General features: G+C 38.4%; 1 protein-coding gene across 13 annotated transcripts in view; it reads left to right on the top strand.

Moving 5' to 3' along the window:
- The window catches only part of ESR1 (estrogen receptor 1), a 466,687-nt gene that overhangs the window by 369,305 nt on the left and 76,636 nt on the right, over positions 1–20,746 (top strand). For all 13 annotated transcript variants that reach the window (XM_070073401.1, XM_070073399.1, XM_070073398.1 and 10 more), the window contains exon 6: positions 12,077–12,215. In XM_070073401.1, the coding sequence (XP_069929502.1) occupies positions 12,077–12,215 (139 nt within the window). The remainder of the gene's footprint in view (positions 1–12,076; positions 12,216–20,746) is intronic.

Below are 20,746 nucleotides of genomic sequence, written 5' to 3'. Positions count from 1 at the left end.
AGGTGCAGGGGCCCAAGAACTTGAACCATCTTCTACAGCTTTCCCAGGCCATAGCAGAGAGCTGGATTGGAAGAGGAGCAGCCGGGACTAGAACCAGCTCCTAGATGGGATTCTGGCACATCAGGTCAGGGCTTTAACCCACTGCACCACAGCGCCAGCCCCTATACCAAGTATTTCTAATAGTTAATAATACTTTCTTTGCTCTTAAATAACTTTGTAAGAGTATCACAAGAACAAAGGGACTTTCTTATTTGTGTTGTGGCATACCAGAAATGTTCTTTCCATCTGTTGTGTTTTAGGTTAAGGAGTCGATATGCAATGACTCAAGCTATGTCACAGTTTTCAGAATGAATGTAACAAGATAAGCTTCCAGTAGTTTTGTTATCTGGGAAGTCACTGACTTCTATCTTTACCCTAATAGAGATTCCTAATGTGGGCTGTATGATTACCCATAATCCTTAAGAAGAACTGGATTTCAGTAGAATTTGTTTCACTTTGTGTTTTTTAAAAACATTTGTTTTATGCCCTGAAAACCTTATTTTGAGGTGGCATTCATAGACTTCAGCAGGATTCCAAATGGAACAAAAATATTTAGGAACCTTGTAATAAATATGTCTCAAACTATTAATTTTAATGTGAAACTAATGGTCAAGCAGAAAGAAGAAAATGTATCACTTGAATAATATTTGGCACATTTTACTACTTAAAATATCTTGATACTGTTTTATTATTTAAAAATGACCTAATAGCAATGATAGCTATTATTTAGTTGTTGAGCACCAATATGTTCAGGCACTATAATAAGATCTTCACTTATATATTCTTTCTAGTTTTCATAGTAACATACTGCATGGACAGTATTATTCTCATTTTGCAGATAAAGAAACTGAAGCCTGGAATAATTAATTTATTCAAAACAATTCATAGAGTATAAACTAAGAGGAATTATACCAGGGATCAAATAGTTCACCCAATGCCACATAAGTATCCAATGGAAAAGTTCAGCAGTGGCCATCATCCTTTCCACTGCATATTGTATCTCATAATAACTTACTCTACACTGAAAAAGTTAAAAATCTGGTTGAGAAATGTGGACCTCTAAGGAGGTAGCCAACAGATATTTTTCTCTTTATATAGACATGAAATATAAGTAGATCTTTCTGGGAAGTAGTAGTTCTACCTTTCTTCATTCAAGCATCGTCTGAATGAATCAATGCCCAAGCAGGGGTTTCCTGGAGTAATCCAATTCCCTTCCAGGATTAAACCTCACTTGTAATCATGACAGAGTAAGAGTATCCCACTTCAGTCATGGCATCCGTATGTCCTTATAGTCAAGAAAAGAAACCTACTCCTTTGCCTTGCTAAATATTTATAAACTTTCCTATTAATTTGGTGTGTGTGGTGTATGTGTCATTTGTTGTGTGGGGTTTTGTTGGTCTTTTTTAGGTATCCCAATTCAGACCATATCTCATTTGTGATCTGAAACCAAGAGGTTTTGGTATCATAAGGACTGAAAATTTTACTACTAGGTCAGGTTTGTGCCACCCTAGGTGCTTGTTATGGAAGCCTTAGAAAACTGATACAATTATTTTTCTTTATTAGCAATGCAATTGTAGTTCTTGTTATAGTCTTTAGAAAATCATAATTTTTGATGGAATCTAGTTCTGAGCCAGGGATCATGTTGAGCCAGCATCAGATGGAATTGTCTTGCGTTCAAGGTAATTAGAATTTAGAATGTCTCATCTAGGCTGGCCCATCTACCTACATCATTTTTAGAGTGCTTATTTAATGATCTGGCAAGATCTATGCTTATAAAAAAGATTCACCATAGGTTAAATGCAAATAGTTTTCTGGGTCTCTAATATCCTTTCAGCCTCTCTCTAGTATGATTTTTTTAAAAAGATTTATTTATTTATTTGACAAGAGTTACACACAGTGAGAGGGAGAGACAGAGAGAAAGGTCTTCCATCCACTGGTTCACTCCCCAAATGGATGCCAGCACAGCAAACAGCAGCTTTACCTGCTACACCACAGCGTTGGCCCCTAGAATGATGTTTATAAGTTCAGAGACCACTGACTTCTGATGTGAAATAATCTTTTTTTTTTCCTTCCTATTGTTGGTTATGGTCTCTGGTACTGATATTTGTGTTGGATAATGGAACAGTCGTGGGAGGTGGGAAACTGTAAGAAGATGAGAGGGAATAAACAGTGTTTTCTAAATAAATATCCCATGCACTTGTGAGACCCTCAGTTCTTAGAGGACCCCAGGTTTCCTGGCACACCCCTTCTTTGTACAGAACATGTGACTTGTCCCCTGATTCTCAGCTGAAGCACAATTATGTGATTGGATACTCAGACTTTCTGATACCTGTTGATGACTTTGCTCTATGGTACTTCCATTTCTTCCTTCTGAATTGAAGTGAAACAATGGGAGCATAAGCCCCCTTTATTCTCCTAGAGCTTGTGGAATTAGAATGCCCCGAGTCGCTAATCACACCAGGTTTCCTTTTGCATGTGTCAGATAGTTGCAGGTGTATGTGTGATGAAGCCCTCACTAACACTATCAGGCTGTCGTCATCATCAGTTTTGGCTTCACCGAGGGCTTGAGCCCCGTGGAGGTGGGAGGAAGCCATTGTTGTTCCTTTGCTTGGGGGACTTGCTCTAGAAAGGATCCTGCCTTCCTCTTAAGGTCTTTGTGTTGGTGACATTTGTAGTGTTTACCAAGAGCATATAGTTATCCGGAAAGCTCAGATTGCTGACAATTGTATTTGAAATGCTCTGTAGGCCTGCTTCTAGGTAGATAGATAGGAAAAAATGTATGTTCCAAAGTACAAGTGCTTGTTGACTTTTCAAATGCAGCCAGTCTGTGCTCTTCGTCAGGTAACTCAGAATTACTCCACAGTGGCCGGCCTTCCTGTCCATTTGACGAGCACTTAAAAGGATGGTCTTAAGTACTTTACTTCATGGTGTATTAATTTTTTCCTCTTTTAGTTTGCCATCTACTCTCAGAAACAGGAAAATAATTTCTTTTACTTTTCCCCCTTTCTCATTTAAGCTGAAATTGATTTCTTTCTGAGTTCATAAGGGGAAAAATTAAACTGTAGTTAATATAATAGCTTTTGCTGAATAAAAAATAAAAGATGAGTTTACCTTCAAGCTATATGGTATCAGAATAGAGTCCTGTTTCGTGCCTTGCTGGGGGATTTTGATTTGAGTGCAAAATCTCATATGAATAATTGTAGCCCTACCAGAAGTAATCGAATTGTTTATTTGGATGGGGAGGGAGGTTGGTTTTTCATGTGCTTTTGGAAAATTGGGAAGCTAGGAGACACTCTTAGATTCATTAGCTTCTCTAGAACTCTTCTCAAATGCTTATTGTCATGACAACCCTCTCTTCATAAACCAAGGCTCAGAGTGTAATACAGATGGGGCTGGTAACAAGGTAGACATGCCATCTGCTTTGTTTTCTCTGAGGGACATTTTTTTTTTTGATCCCCAAATCTGAAAGTCTTGACTTATTTTTCTTTTAGGAGTCGATATAGCTGACTTCTTTTCTCCTGTTAAACTACTTCCTCACCTGTCATCACATACCCTAACCTTTGTTAAATGGAGGCAAAGATGGATAATTATGTGTGTGTGAAAACAAATATACATATTTTCATGACATTTCTCTGTATAGGCTGGTATGAAGTGGATGTTGACAGTGAGGTCCAGAGCAGGGGACTAATAAGTCAATAATTTTTCTAGGAAGCAACAGGAAAATTTGTTTTCGCTTCTGAACATTGTGTTAATATCTATGCTTCTGATGGTAGGACTGCATACAAAATGCAGTCGATTTTTTCATTTTTCAAAGTGAACAGAAAGGAACATATCAATTCTTTAGAAGAAACCTTTGCCTATTACTACATTGAGAGAGAAATATGATAAATGATTGCTTACATGGGGGAAACAGCCCTTTATCTTCACCCTCTGCTTTGCAAGATGCAATGGTATGTTCACATATCAACTTTCTGCACAAAATGAGGACATAATTTTTAAAGGAATACATACAATATTTCAGATTTCTTTATGCTATGATCAAAATTAAGATACAGCCAACTTTGGGGAAAAAAAACAAAATAGCCATTAAAAGACATATTGCAAAGTAAATAAATAAATAATGGGTAACGGGACTATTTCTTTAACAAAATTTTAAAAGTTATATTAGGTGAACAAATTCATGTATTTACTAAATACAGATTTAGGAGCATAGTACTTCCCACCCCACCCTCCTTCCCGCCCACACCTCCACCCTCTCTTCTTTTTCCTTTCTTATTTCTTTTAATTTTTACAATGACATACTTTGAGTTAGTTTTATTATCATAAGATTAACCCTCCACTAAGTAAAGAATTCAGCAAACCGTAAGAGGAAAAAAAAAAAAGCCAAGGTACCACAACATTAGAGATAGGGTGCTAAGTAATAATCAATTCTCAAAATGTCAATTTCACTAATATACATGATATTATTTTTTATTCTATTAGTTACCACAGATCATGGAAAACACATGCCATTTTTCTTTTAGGGACTGGCTTATTTCACTAAGTATAATGGTTTCAAGTTGCATCCATTTGGTTGCAAAGATAAAATTTCATTCTTTTTTTTTCAGCTGAGTGGTATTCCATAGTGTATATATACTACATTTTATTTATCTAGTCATTAGTTGATGAACGTCTGGGTTGATTGATGTCTTAGCTATTAAGAATTGATCTGTAATAAACATGGGGAGTACAGATAACCCTTTCATATGCTCATTTCATTTGGGTAAATTCTTAGGAGTGAAATTTCTCTATATTCTAAGTATTTTACATCCACAGTGGTTGTAATTCTAAACCCTACAGCCTTGAGGGGCTTTTCCATTGTAGTCCATTTTTCTTTCTCAACACAGATGGTCTATTATGACTGTGTTAGAGCAGAAGTAATTCATTTTTATATTCCATATGTTGATGTGTAAACATAGTCAACTTCTGTTGTATGAGGAGATACAAAAACAATATTAAACACAAAAACACATTGTCAGAAATATAGGTGATGATTAAACAATAAACATGAACCAATGTCCAAAGTAGGCAAGAACTGTTAGAAAATTTTTGAAGTAGAGTCTGATACACTTTTAGGGTTAAGTCTAATAGGTTTTTAGGGGAGCATTGTAATGAGTATACTTCCTGGAAGATAGCTCTGGGATGGGATTTAAAAGCAGGTGACATTTGTTTGCAAACCTGAAATCTGTTTTGTGTTTGGATTTCCTTTATTAGATTTCCTTTATACAGTCAGTAGGCCACTCACTTGATCTAAGACATTGTCAAAGGAAAGATAGTCTCCTGCATTTAGTTTCTACAGCCAGTATGTATTGCAAGACAGAGGTCCAGGAAACACCCCTTGCCCTCTGTTGGTTTTTTTCTTTTGTTTAGATAGCAATGAGGAAGGAGTAGAATTTCTACAAATAATACTGTCAGCTTTTACTTTGGATGTGCCATAGAACCATCAACTTTTAATCTGTAAATGCAAAAATAATTCTCAGGGTAAGGTGTGTTAAGTTCTACCACATTGTTTTGAATTATCTGATAACGGTATCATAAAAGTATTCATTCTGTCATGTAAAATAATACATGGTTCTGTTGTCAGACTGCATGGTCAAGGTTGTAAAGTTTGTAGTTTATCTAGATAAAACTGTCATCTTCCATAACTCTTTCAAGATATGGGTTCGGTTAATATGGGTTGAGGTTTTGCATCATTAAATTAAGAAGCAATACCTAAAAGATCTGAACTGAACTAGTCAAGTTTTACTCAGATTCACTGGCTGTTGCTATGCATTGAATATAGTTTTACCATCTAAAAAATCATGTTGGATTTTAATCCCATTTGTGAGGTGGTAAGAAGGCAGAAACATAATCTGACTATGGTGCTTAGAGCTGAGGCTTTTGTGGGGGGTGATTAGGATTATATAAAGTTCTCTAGGTGGAACCCTACAATTGAACACCAGTGTCTTTATTAGAACACACAGAGGCACCAACACACATGTTCCCTGTCTCCTTGTTATGTGATGCCATGCAGCCAGCAAGAATGCCATCACCAACTAAGAGTCCTTGAACCTCCAGGACTGTGTGAAAAATAAGCCTCCTTTCTTTATAAAGTTACCCAGCCTCAAGCATTTCATTATAGTAATGCAAGGCAAACTAATAAGGCTATCCACTATACTAAGTGTGACATCATTTTAGAGTTTGCCTGAAGAACACTGCTTTGTTTCTCAAGGCAGGTTGTCACCCCAGGGCTAGTTTATTCTGCCTATTCCAAGACAAGTAATGAGGAGAGAATGGAGTGTAGAAGGTGACTGGGTTCAATAGAAAACATCACATATCTATATTGGGGGTATTCAAAGACAGCTGCATTCTGGAAATGTTGAACATCTTGAAATGCTTTGGGTATAATAAATTCCAAAATGTGCCTTCTTTTCTAATTTTTTTGCATGTGTATTTTCAGTAAAACTTAATCCACATGATCTTGTTCCCTCCACTTTTACAAAACAACATTTTTTATGATTTAAGAGTTGTTTGATGTCCAGGAAGCCTTTTAAACTAGTCTATTTTTATATAAATAAAAAGAAAAAAAATAAACAGAAAACACAACATGACATCATGAACTAGTCAGGGAAAATACAAAATGCCCATTTACCATTGAAGTTCTAAATCTAAAATATTTTAAAGCAGAACATTTCTCTTGGTATTTTCAAAACCAGTTCTCCCTTCTACTGGGCGCAAGTTGCAACCTGTTGGGGTGAAGTAGGGAAGAGAGTAGCTGCTGTGGTACTCTGGGACTTCTGCTAACCCCTTGAATTTTATGGATGGATCCATCCATCTGTATTTTACAGATGGGGCGGGCTTTCAGACATCTTCAGGAACTGGCTGCAAGCCACCGAAGAATTGCAAGTCAGGTCTGCTTGACTGTTCAGCTCATTCTCTTCCTAGCTTTTGACCTGTTTATTTTCCTGGCAGTGGTGATTGGGGTGCTCCTTCCAGATACCCAACTTGTCCCATGTTGGGTCATGACTTGGAAGTAGCCAGTTGTTAGGCCTGAGGATAAGGGCTGTTGTAGCTTCAAGAAAAAGTCAGCCTGGAATTAGTAAGGTGAATATTAATATGGTGTCTCTGTAAGAGCATTAGAAAGGTGATACGATGAGGTATGAGGTCAGGGTGGAGCCTACATAACACTTCCATTACTATAGTAAGGGAAAACCAGAACACAGAGGATGACAAGGGAAGGCAGGTTTGGGAGGAAACACATGCCCTTGCATTGTGTTTTACAAGATTTCCAAAAAAGTGAATGTTGATCCTGTTACTGTTTATTTTGGTGATGTGTGCTGCATTTATTTAATTTTCTAACAGAAATAAATATTCAATAAGAATTATGAATGGCATAATTGATTTAAATGAATTGAACCTATTCTTTTTTTTTAACTTTTATTTAATGAATATAAATTTCCAAAGTACAGCTTATGGATTACAATGGCTTCCCCCCCAATAACGTCCCTCCCACTCGCAACCCTCCCCTTTCCCACCCCCTCTCCCTTTCCATTCACATCAAGATTCATTTTCGATTCTCTTTATATACAGAAGATCAGTTTAGCATACATTGAGTAAAGAAATTGAACCTATTCTTACAAAAATAATTTTTCAATGTTTCTGTTGCTGCTGGAAACACCTATTATAGATTAGGAATCTCTATGTCAGAACCACATATAAGAGAGAGTCCAGAAACATTTTGGAGGAAACAAAGGTCATTTTCAACTATACCATTAGGTCCATGTCTCATGGTATAGCAGTAAATTACTATTTTCTGGAAAAAATTACAAAATTAGGACAGGAAAACTGCTTGGCATTTGAACAGAGTTCTAGGTTCTTCTGATAATATTTGTGCCATAGATTCTCTCCCAGAATCTCGAGTTTTATTCAGTTTATATTTGTCTTGTTCTATAATCTCACCTTCCGTGATTTCTTCTTTTTCCCAGTTTACTCTTCTCTTGCACTGAATTTTAGTATCAAAATGAAAAGAGATACATTATTCAACTCATCTTACATTGAGGAAGAAGGCTATACAGAAAAAAAATGAAACAGGCAATTTCAAAACTGACATTTTGGAGAATATTGGGGTCATCCTATGACTGAGAAAATGATTAATTTTTGAAGGTCAAGGACCAATATTTTTTCCACTGGATTTATGAAAGGAACCAACCACCTGGCTTCTAGTTTTATAGATAGCATTCCCCAGAAAAAAATATGCTGCCTTTATCTTTCACAGGGTTTCTATTTTGCTTTGTGTCTTTAAAGATTGTATTCTGTGGAAATAAAAAATATAATTATTATAGAACTTAATTTTTCTCATGTGTCTACTGAAGGGTTACTCTGATTTATGTTTTTTTCTAAGGCAGTGTAGAACTTTACAAGCGTTCAGATTATGTGAGTCATTTTGCCTAAGGATCTCTGTATACTTTTCAACATCATTTCTAAGGGCATTGCCACACCCAGTAAGGGAGGATGGGCCCTTAAGGATCTCTTTGTGTGCCAAGGAAAATTAAGCAATATGTGCAGCAATCCCTAGTAGAGCAGAGGCGAGAAGGGGGGTGTATATGCCATCAAAACTAAGCTGAAACTAAGGTAAAAATATCTTGGGGATATGAGGAAAAGGTTCCTGTATATTGGAGGACACAGGCTGACGTGTCTTCACTTGGTGATGAGGCTGAAAATGAGCCGGTTGAGTGGATAGTGGGAGGTGCCTTTCTCTATATAAGAGGCCTCCCCCAATTTCATTAGTTAACTAGATCACTATCCATAAGAGAGCTGGGGGTGGGATTTAAGGCATTTTTCTCTGTTTGTAGTGTATTTCACCTCTGAATACCCTAGTATTAGGACTGGGAATGTAGACTAGGGAGAAAAGATCCTTGTTTTCCTAATTTTTTAAATTTTATAAAAATGAGATTTCTAAGTATCTGATTTCACCTTGCCTCAAGAAACTATCCTAACTATTTTTTAGTTAGGTATTCTGGCCCTCTGGTGTGGAATCCATAGGCCCACCACCCCCTGGTCATTGTCGTTAAGGTGAAGGTCTACATGTGACAGTGCTTACTGTGCCTCCTCTAAGAGTGTGTATCTCAAAATCCCAAAGCCACTGCACTGATCCCATCTTCATATTTATGACACTTTCAATTATTCAAGATAGATTGAAATGGCCAAATTAACCATGTAGGAGCTAACTATCATTTTGTTGTGGAACAGATGTTCTCAATTCATAGCCAATAGGAAAATTAACATAAATCTGAAATAAAATTAAATAAGGCCAATTATGTACAGATATTAATTTTCAGTCCTTTTTTAATGTTTGGCATCTACTAAGGGGGCTACAACATCCACTTATTTCTGAGGACTGATCTATCAAGGACAAGAGGCTTGGTTAATTTGAATGGCCAAAGTTATTATAAAAGATCCATTTGGAATCTTCATGTAATCCACAACTTGTCCTTTGCTGGTATCTGTTTCACATCTCTGACAGTCTCCAAAATGCTGGTGAACAACCAGACATAACAATAACATGTCCTGCAGAGGATGGCTCATTTGGGTATATATTTATAAGATTTTTGTTGGAACAGAGAGTTTACATCTAACCACACAGGCCCTTGAATAATGTGAGGCCATCTGCCAACCATTGCCCAGTCATCATGAACCCTTGCTTCTGTGGCCTGCTGATCCACATGTCTTGGTTCACCACCTACTGGGTTAGCCTGGTCCACATTTTCCTCATGATGTGATTGGCCTTCTCTTTTGGCACTGAAATTCTCAAGGTGACTAGATCAGATACCCTTATCAGTAACATCTTGTAGATGCCAACTGTATTGACAGATTGGTTTCAACCACTGGGCTTCTCTTCTCTTACTCTCAGGGTTTTCTCCTCAAGGATGGAGCTAACCCCCAATGCAAGCAAGTATAAAATATGTTCCCCCTATGGTTCTCACCCCTGGGTTTTCCCCTTGTTCTGGGTCTACCTTGGGGTCTACCTCAGCTGTGCTGTTACTCATTGTTCCTTAAGCTCAACTGCCTCAGTGATGTGCACTGTGGTCACCCCCATACTGTACTCTTCATCCACAGCCTGAAGAACAATGATGTGAAAGGAGTCTTGACACAGCTCCTCAGAAGAGAAGCCTCTTGCCCTTGATAGATCAGTCCTCAGAAATAAGTGGATGTTGTAGCCCCCTTAGTAGATGCCAAACATTAAAAAGGGACTGAAAATTAATATCTGTACATAATTGGCCTTATTTAACTTTATTTCAGATTTATGTTAATTTTCCTATTGGCTATGAATTGAGAACATCTGTTCCACAACAAAATGATAGTTAGCTCCTACATGGTTAAAAATAATATCAAAACTAGGACATTAGAAAAAAGGAGACACTCCATTTTACAACTTTCTTTCACAGTCCTTGTATTATTGAGAAAGTTAATTGACAGTCTTTTCTGTACCTTCCCCTCAATTCTGTCCCAGGAACTTGCAGGGGACACCAGGCAACAGAAATCAGAACCCCTATGTGCCAGCAATACGAACAGGCAGAAAACATAATTAAGTGGACACTTCTTTTGAGCAGCCTACAACATTTCAACAAAAGGGCCCAGCAATCCTGTTGACTTCCAACAGAAGAGTCAGACATACTTGAGGCAGATCTCATAATTACCCTGCTTAAGTGCTACAAATGATTATAGGGAGCTTTTCTGGCTCCTGGAAGACAACTATACTGGCAGATTTAAATAACGTTGAAATCTTACAGTGAGAATTAGGAAGTATTGTGTTTAAATGTAAAGTTGCTACTGTAAAGCAGGTCTTTGGTTTCCAAAATTGATTGGTTCCCTGGCTAACTAAAGTTCTGGAAACTCAAGAGGCACTTCCAGATTTCATCATGTGTAATTTTTGAAGTTTGTTTAGCGTATTGAATAATCTCTGGTAGGTTTCTTCATAGATAAATTGGAGAACTCAATGGCTACATGATTACATATTTTCCTACAGAAAACAGTGAATATCATAAGAACAGAGAAAGAATCTCACTCGTGAATATAAACATTAGACAATACTGAGAAAGAAAAGTGCTTGTTGTTGGATCAGGTGATGTTTCTCTAGAGCCAGTTTCATCCGTTTTGATCCAAGTGTGCTCAATAGGTAAATAACTGTATATTTTTGTAACACCTGTTGCCTTCCCCTAACCCCCAGGTATTCTGATACCCAATCATTGCTTTCTAATCTTTTAGATTTTCTTATGAACAAAGCCATTCACTTTCTCATTTTTCTGGATGTGAACCCTGCTCTATATAACTGGAATCCTCTCGTTCTAGTGAAAAGAAGCCTGCTTTGATAAAGGTTACACTCTCATTGGAGTTGGCATGGCTCAGTGAGGCAGTAGTGGGAGGTGCAATAACTTTGGACTTAAAGAGCACTTCAATGGTTTTTACCAGAAGAAATCATCATGTTATCATTGTTCATCTGATTCATTATAAGTGATATATTTACATACACTGGCATCACTGATCTGTCATTACACATTAAGATAAAAGGTCGTGGATTTGCAAAGAAATAGAGACGTAGTAATTTGGTCATGACTGTATGGTTTTATGTAAGCAATTTATATTTCTTATACTTTCTGTCTTCAACTAAACAAAATGAATAATAACAGTCACTCAAGGCTATTAGAAATGACTAAGAAGAAAATTGAGGTTTTAACTCTATTTTAGATCAGAACATTATAGAAAACTTGAGTGGGTTGCATAAGTTCTATATTTCTGTAGATATGACACTAAGGCACTAGAAAACTTAATGCCACATTGAGATTCATTGTTATCAATAGGTTAAAAAATAGTTACTTCCCTATAAAACCTGCTTCTATCACACTTGGTTACATTCAATTCATAGCAGACTCTTCCAGTTCAAATCCCTAGTTGCATAAATTTGATTGGTAATAAATAGTTTTCATTTTCAGTGAGCAGAATTTCTCTTGTCTTGTTTCAGGCTTTGTGGATTTGACCCTTCATGATCAGGTCCACCTTCTGGAATGTGCCTGGCTAGAGATCCTGATGATCGGTCTTGTCTGGCGCTCCATGGAGCACCCAGGGAAGCTTCTATTTGCTCCTAACTTACTCCTGGACAGGTGAGTGGCCTGACTGTGGTTTAGGAGAAGCGTATCCCTCATGGTCACTGAAACTGTTTTATTCAGAACTCGGTGAATCTTCAGGGAACCCTTAAATATGTTTGCTTTATAAATGGGTGAATTTGGGTACTAAAGGCCAGTTAAGTTCACAGAAAGCTAAGAGCTATTTTCTGCAAGAAGCTCCTGAGGGGACCTCTATTATTTGTAACACACACACAAGCACTTGCACATACACACAATGAACTACAGTTTCCTAACTGCCTTCTTGAGTTATATAAAATTGATGAATAGCCTCCCTTTAATAAAATCAAGTGTTGATCCAAACCACAATAGCATTTTCATTTCTTTCTCCAGTATTAACAATAATAAAATGAAGAAATTTGACCAAAAAGTTCTGAAGGCCAGTTCCAGTTCTATAAATTTGTTTCAGTTTTCAAAAATATTTTTTTAAAAAATCATCCTTGGGATCCCTGAGAATGTAGATCGTATTTTTCTGTATCAGTCATTTCTTGGAATAATGGGATTTAGGCATTATTCTACATCAACTAACACTACAGGCATCTGCACCTTATACCAAGAAGTTTGCTAAACACTTGGGGCACATGGTCTTTTTTTTTTTTTTTTTTTTTTGACAGGCAGAGTGGACAGTGAGAGAGAGAGGGACAGAGAGAGAAAGGTCTTCCTTTGCCGTTGGTTCACCCTCCAATGGCCGCCGCAGCGGCGCACCGCGCTGATCCGAAGGCAGGAGCCAGGAGCCAGGTGCTTCTCCTGGTCTTCCATGGGGTGCAGGGCCCAAGCACTTGGGCCATCCTCCACTGCACTCCCTGGCCACAGCAGAGGGCTGGCCTGGAAGAGGGGCAACTGGGACAGAATCCGGCGCCCCGACTGGGACTAGAACCCTGTGTGCTGGTGCCGCAAGGCAGAGGATTAGCCTAGTGAGCCGCGGCGCCGGCCGCACATGGTCTTATTTAATCATGACAACATTCCTGGGAGGCAGAAAGCTTATCATTCACATTTTGCTGGAAAGGAAGTTGCATCACAGAGACAAAAAGCACAGAACCAGCTGATGGTGGGATGAGGATCTGAATCTAAAATCATTTTGCCTCTGGAACGCCCTGTGACCTTCTATCCTGGGAACTTGTTCTTCCTGCTTTTTTCTATCCAGTGTTGCCTCCTTTGGTTTGCTGCCATAGCTCTGCTTCCAGGTATATCTTGGCTTTTTGGGAAGGAACCATAAACTTACTGTTTCTTACAGATTTATTTTGCTTCTGTGCCCAGCGCTCCAAGACCCTGATTTCTCACAGTCCTTCATGTTGGGGCACGATACTACCTCCCCATTCCCAACCCTACTCTAGGGATCCCTGCATCAGCACCTCCTGGAGCAGAGTACAGCAAAATTTATGAAGTTCAAGAGAATTAGACAAGGTGTTGTTTACTGTTTTGTCATTTTGCAATAATATAGCTTTTTAGATTTAAAATCAAATGATTTTTGTAACTTTTGTTTAATAAATATAAATTTCCTAAGTACAGCTTTTGGATTACAGTGGCTCCCCCACCCCCATAACTTCTCTCCCATTCATAACCCTCCCATCTCCTGCTCCCTCCCGCATCCCACTCACATCAAGATTCATTTTCAATTATCTTTATATACAGAAGATCAATTTAGTATATACTAAGTAAAGATTTCAACAGTTTGCACCCACATAGAAACACAAAGTGTAAAGTACTGTTTGAGTACTAGTTATACCGTTAATTCACATAGCACAACACATTAAGGACAAAGATCCTACATGGGGAGTAAGTGCACAGTGGCTCCTGTTGTTGACTTAACAATTGACACTCTTGTTTGTGGCGTCAGTAATCACCCTAGGCTCTTGTCATGAGCTGTCAAGGCTATGGAAGCCTCTTAAGTTCACAAACTCTGACCTTATTTAGACAAGGTCATGGTCAAAGTGGAAGTTCTCTCCTCCCTTCAGAGAAAGGTACCTCCTCCTTTGATGGCACATTCTTTCCACTGGAATCTCACAGAAATCTTTCATTTAGGTGTTTTTTTTTTTTTTTTTTTTTTTTTTTTTTTTTTTTTTTTTTTTTTGTTGCCAGAGTTTCTTGGCTTTCCATGCCTAAAATACTCTCATGGGATTTTTAGCTGGCTCTGAATGCCTCACTTGGTTAATCAAATGAATTTTTAAAATAAGTAGAGTGATAGGGAGAGAGTAAGAGGGAGAAGATGAGAGAGGGAGGTGGAGAGAGAGAGAGTAAGCACTCTTCCTTCAGCTAGCTTACACCCCAAATGACCACTACAGCCATGGCTGACCCAGGCTGAAGCCAGGAGACAGGAATTCCATTTGAATATTCCACATGGGTGACAAGTACTTGGGCCATCTTCTGCTGCCTTCCCAGGCACATTAGCAAACAGCTGGATTGGAAGCAGAACAGCCAGTAATTGATCCGGCACTCTGATATGGAATGCCAGCATTGCAAGCAGCAACTTAACACATTATACCGCAACATCAGCCCAAAATTTTTAAAAAATTTTAACTGAGACATATTTATGGGGGCACCATGTAGTGCTTGCATACGGATGTACATTGTGTAATGTCTAATCAAGGTAAACATATCTGTGTCCTCAAACATTTATCATTTCTTTATGGTGAAACATTCAAAATCTTTTCTTTCCATTTTTAAGAGAAATAAATGGTGTATGACCATTATGTATCACCCCCTAAAGTGCAATGGAACACCAGAGCTTCTTACTCCTATCTAACTATATCTTACTAGGTATTAAATAAACTTCCCCCTGCTTACCCTCTTCGCTGCACTCCCCAGCCTCTGGTAACTCCCTCTCCTCTCCTCTCCTCTCCTCAGCCTCTGATAACTACCAATATACCTTCAACTTTTATGAGATAAGCTTTTCTAGAGTCCATATATGAATGAGATGATGCGATATTTGTCCAGCACTTGGCATGTTTCATTTAACGTAATGCCCTCCAGTTCCATCCATGTTGTTGCAGATGACAAGATTTCATTTTTAATGACTGAATAATATTCCTTTGTGTATTCATACCACATTTTCTGTATTCATTTATTTTTTATTGGAAGTAGGTTTTTTTCATTTTCTTGGCCATTGTGACTAATGCAGTAAACATGGACATGCATATATCTCTCAGCAAGGTCATTTCATTTCCTTTGGCTATAAACCAAGTAGTGGGATTACTGGATCATATGGTTGTTCTGTTTTAGTTTAGTAAGGCTCCTCTGTAGTATTTGCTACAATGTCTCTGCAAATTTATTCCATCGAGAGTGTGCAAAAGTTCTCTTTTCTCCAAATCTTCAACACTTTTTATCTTTTATTTTAAAACTTTGTTTACTTGAGCTTACTATCTAAGTGTTTGTCAATTTTGTTTATCATTACAAATAATCAGATTTTCATTTTGTTGATTTTTTGGATAGTTTAAAAAATCTGCATTTATTTTTTTCCTGGAGTTTTATTATTTCTTTCCTTCTGCTAATTTTGGGTTTGATTTGTTCTTATTTTCTGATTTTTATGCAAGATCTTTCTGCTTCTTTGATGTATGCCTTGGTTTCTATAAAGTTCCTCATTTTTTGCTACATCCCAAGCTTTTGGTGTGTTGTGTTTATATTTCCATTTGTTTCAAGAAATTTAATAATGTCTTTCTATGTTTTCTATCTCAGCATACAATTATTATTTTTTAAATTATTTTTTAATTTCCATGCTAAACATATGAATGTTTTCACTATGTTAACAATATTAGAACATTCTGAATTTTTCTGGAATAGCTACTCTTTTTTTTTTTTTTAATTAGATAGCCAGATTTAGACAGTGAGAGAGACAGAGAAAAAGGTCTTCCTTCTGTTGGTTCACTCCCGAAATGGCCGCTATGGCCAGCACGTTGCGCTGATCCGAAGCCAGGAGCCAGGTGCTTTTCCTGGTCTCCCACGTGGGTGCAGGCACCCAAGCACTTGGGCCAACCTCCACTGCCCTCCTGGGCCACAACAGAGAGCTGGAATGGAAGAGGAGCAACCGGGACTAGAACCCGGTGCCCATATGGGATGCCGGCACCACAGGCAGAGGATTAGCCAAGTGAGCCACGGCCCCGGCCCCTGGAATAGCTACTCTTACTAGTGAGTTTTCTACTTTAGGAAGTTTTTACTTTATTAAAGTCTCTTTCAGTTTGAAGAACTTCCATTAACATTTCTTATAATAAAGAGTCCTGATGGTCATAAATTGTCTCAAATTTCATTTATTTGGAGATGTCTTTATCTCTGCTTTATATATGAATTATAGCTTTGCAGGATATAATATTCTTGATTGGAAGATTGTTTTCCTTCAGGAATGCCAAAGTCTCCTCCTCCTTCCTTCTAGACTGTGAGATTTCTGTCAAGAAGTCTGCAGCCAGGTGAATTTCTTTATGTGTTACATTATATTTTAGGTTGTGTTATGCCTTCTTTATGTGTTATATTTTATTTTTTCACTTGCTCTCTAATTTTGGAGACCTTGATTATAATATATATCTTGGGGTAGAATTAGAATCTGTCCTATAACCTCTGAACTTCCTGTACCTGTAGAGTTGTATCTCTAGGTTAGGCAAGAACAAAGAACATGCCTTTTAACATGCCTTCTATTTCTTTGGCAGTCTCAATTGCTTTTTGAACCCCAGTAACTTGGATATTTGATATTTTAATGTCCCAAAGTTCTCCTTAGCTTTATTAATTTCTCTTATTTTTATCCTCCCCAACTGTATATTTTCAAATATACTGCCTTAAAGCTCATCATTTCTTCTTTTATAAAAAATAGTTATTGATGACTTGTATCACATTTTAAATTTAATTCACTGTACTTTCTAGATCAAGGATCTCTGTTTGATATTAAAAAATTACTTCCATCTCTGTATTAAGTCTGTCTGACAGAGTTCTTCGTCTGATAATTTGCAATGTCTAATTGATTTCTGATGCCTTATTTTATGTGTTAAATGAGATCATGTTTCTCTTAATGTTCTTTTTAAAAAATTATTTATATAAGGTGACAAAATTTCATGTATTTCATATATATTCAGAAAAGAGCATAATGATACTTCCTACCATACCCTCCTTCCCACCTACAGTCCCACCTACCTACCTTCCTTCCTTCCTTCCTTCCTTCCTTCCTTCCTTCCTTCCTTATTTTCTCCTTCAATTTTTATACGATGACATACTTTCAGTTTATTTTATTATAACAAGCTTAGCTCTCAAACAAATAAAGAAGTTAACAAGTAGAAAGTAGAAAAACCACTGTTCCTCAAGAGCATAGACAAGAGCTCTAAACAACAATCAAATCTCAAAATGTCAATTCCATTAATATGTATTGCAATTTATGTACTATTTATATTAGTTACCACCAATCAGGGAAAACATGATATTTGTCTTTTGGGGACTGGCTTATTTCACTAAACAAAATGGTTTTCAATTGCATCCATTTTGTTGCAAGAGACAACAGTTCTTGGGGCTGGAGCTGTGGCATAGTAGGTTAAACCTCTGCCAGGTGCAGGCATCCAGTATGGGTGCTGGTTCAAGTGCTGGCTGCTCCTCTTCCGATCTGTTCTCTGCTATGGCCTGGGAAAGCAGTAGAGGATGACCCAAATAGTTGGGCTTCTGCTCCCACGTGGGAGACTTGGAAGACACTCTTGTCTCCTAGCTTCAGATCAGCCTAGCTCCCCAATTGCTGCCATTTGGGTAGTGAACCAGTGAATGGAAGACCTCTCACTATTTCTTCTGCTCTCTGTAACTCTGTCTCTCAAATATATAAGTAAATCTTTTTAAAAGGACAACAATTCTTGGCATTCATTGGTATATAACATTGTCTACACTTTGAAGGATTAGGTTTATTAATTTTTGAAATATGGCATTGTTTGTCCCTGTCCTTCTAGAAATCCTAAGTAATCTGTTTATTTTCTGTGAGTCTGTGGACACTTCAGCTAATTCAATACTATATAGCACCCTAAGTGAAAATTTGTTTGGAGTCTGTTGTGTGATTGCTGCTTTAACTTTAGAGGATACCCCAAATTGGCCCCAAATCTACAATTATGGGTTCTTTAGAATCAACAGGGTTGAGGTATCTAAAAAGATGTAGTCCATCCCTGCAAGATTCTCTTAGACTGGAGTAGGCCCAGATATCTTGTGTAGTCTCCAATGCCATACAGCTAGAGCACACTTGGAGCCCACATCCTACCAACCCCAGCACAACCCGGTCTGAAGTCCACACTGCTAGGGATGGCCTGCTGCAGAGGTGGACTCACAGCCTGAGCCTGTTGCAGCCAGCTCCTGGTGATGCCAACTGGGATATAAACCTAATCCACTGGGGCACTGGGACCCTACCTTGCCCAAGGGCGGGTCCGGAGGCTCTGTCCATAGGACTTGACTGTGTATGGGAACTGTTCGGATCTGCTCCATGTTGGATTTCACCAATGTGGCACTGAGTCTCCAGGTATATCATAGAGGTCTTTGCTATCTGCTCATGATTGAAGGAGGGGTGTTAAATGTAACCCCACGGCTTTCTACACTGATTCTAAGCTGGATCACATCTGGGTCTCATAGTCACCAGACTTGTGCAGTGTCAGTGGTATGTGCAGTCTCAGAGGTGAGTCTGGCCATGATACACACCAGAATGATTCCATCCTTTGAAGTTCATCACATCACAGCATAGGTTTCTGCATGATGTCAGGGTTAGCCTAGACTGTGAATACTGGCTTGGGAGTAGTGACTTTGAGGCTTTATCCAGTGCTAGGTCTCACTACCAAAGCCTGAGCTCTGAACTCCAAGGCAAAGTCCTAAGCTCAGTTTCCCACTGTACTTCCCAATGGCTGGAACATTACTCCACTTTCTGACACAGGTTGCAGGAGGGGTGGTGGAAATCATCTTTTGGCTACCTGGCTAAGTAGGCTTTAAAAGCCTCCTGATAGAGTCTAGTGATACTGGCCTGGGAACAGGGGCTGTAGGGGTCTACCTAGTACTATGATTTACTGGGGTAGGCCTGGTACTGGTTTTCAAGTCTAAGTCCTGGATTTAATTCCCTTCCTTCTTAGATTTGAGAAGCCAGGCATCTCTACACACACTGTACTACTTAGAGCTAGGAGAGGGGTGACATGGCAGTTATTACCTTCCTGCCTTCTCGAATGCATATTTAAAAAAAAAATTGTACTAAAACCAACCACTGTGGTCTCTCACCTTTGTAAAGGTGGCTTGGCACTTGAAAAGCTGTTCAAACTGTTACCTCTGTGGAGAGAATATCACTGGAACATCTTATTCAGCCACCATTTGCTCTACCCCAGTATAACTTTTAGAGAACTGTGGTGATTCTGGTCAAGAAGCAGATTTTTCTGTCCATGCAGTGTATTCTGGTATCACACTTTTACAAAGTTACTGAATGGTCACTGGTGCTATTGCTTATAACTTCACTGACACTTTACTATCTTTTGTTATTTCTTTTTCCTTTGTTCTCATCCCTTTCTTTGTTGTCTTTGTGTTGTCATTTTTCTCTTGCAATCTCATTCTCTTCTGTATTCCTTTGATTTCTTCTTTATTCCTCCTGTATCTGTTTAAAAAGTTTCTTGACTTAAAGTAGTATGGTTCTGTGACCAAGTTATACCACATAAAAGTCCTAGACCACATATGATCTTTACCTGCTTCAAATTGAATGTGTCTTTGTTTAGATTTTTGGATGTTGGTAGTTTTTGGATGAACTTACCTACTCTATATTTCCATTCTCAGTTATATATATCTTCTTGAGTTCACACATGAAAAATTCATAAAATCATTGCATTTTGAATATGAAAGGGTTTCTGACAGAGTACTTCACCCCAGTGAACTCATACTGCCAATGAGGTGTCACTGCCTAGGAATGTATCCGCACCTTTCCTGCTTTCCTTTTCGCAAACTCATTGTAGCTCTCAGTGAGGCATGTGTGACCAAATTCTCATCATTATCCATTCCTGCTTTCTAAAACTCCATGTTTGAAGTTTCTACTGTTTCTAGACCAGTATTTATCAACCTGTGTACTGCTGACACAGGGGTCAGATCGTTCTTTCTGGTAAGGGATGTCCTGTGCAATCTGGGATGTTTAGCAGCATCCCTTGGATTCCACCTGCAGATGCTGACAGCAAGCCCGCCCACCTACCAGGTTATGTTCACCACACTTGGGTGTGGCAGCGGCTGGGAGAAGGGCCAGTTGTTCTCTGTTGAGAACTACTGTTCTAGACTTGCCAACTTCAATGCCCTATAAACAAACTCTTCAAACACACATACCTAAAACTGAATAGATTATGCTCTTCATCAAGCCTGTTATTTTCTGTTCTGCTCTATGTTAGTGACATCAACAATCCTTTGGACACTGGAGCTATAGATTTTAAGTTAACTATTGAGTTCACTTCCTCCCTTACTAGATTATGCAGTTAATCAGGACTCTCCTGAGCTGCTTCTGAATCCATCCCCTTCATCTCTACTCCCCTGCCCTAGCAGAGGCTCTGGTCGTCTCCTCC

Source organism: Oryctolagus cuniculus, chromosome 5 (assembly GCF_964237555.1).
Source record: "Oryctolagus cuniculus chromosome 5, mOryCun1.1, whole genome shotgun sequence".
NCBI lineage: Eukaryota > Metazoa > Chordata > Mammalia > Lagomorpha > Leporidae > Oryctolagus > Oryctolagus cuniculus.
The sequence above is the reverse complement of the archived record's forward strand: the minus strand, read 5'-3'. Positions and strand labels throughout refer to the sequence as shown.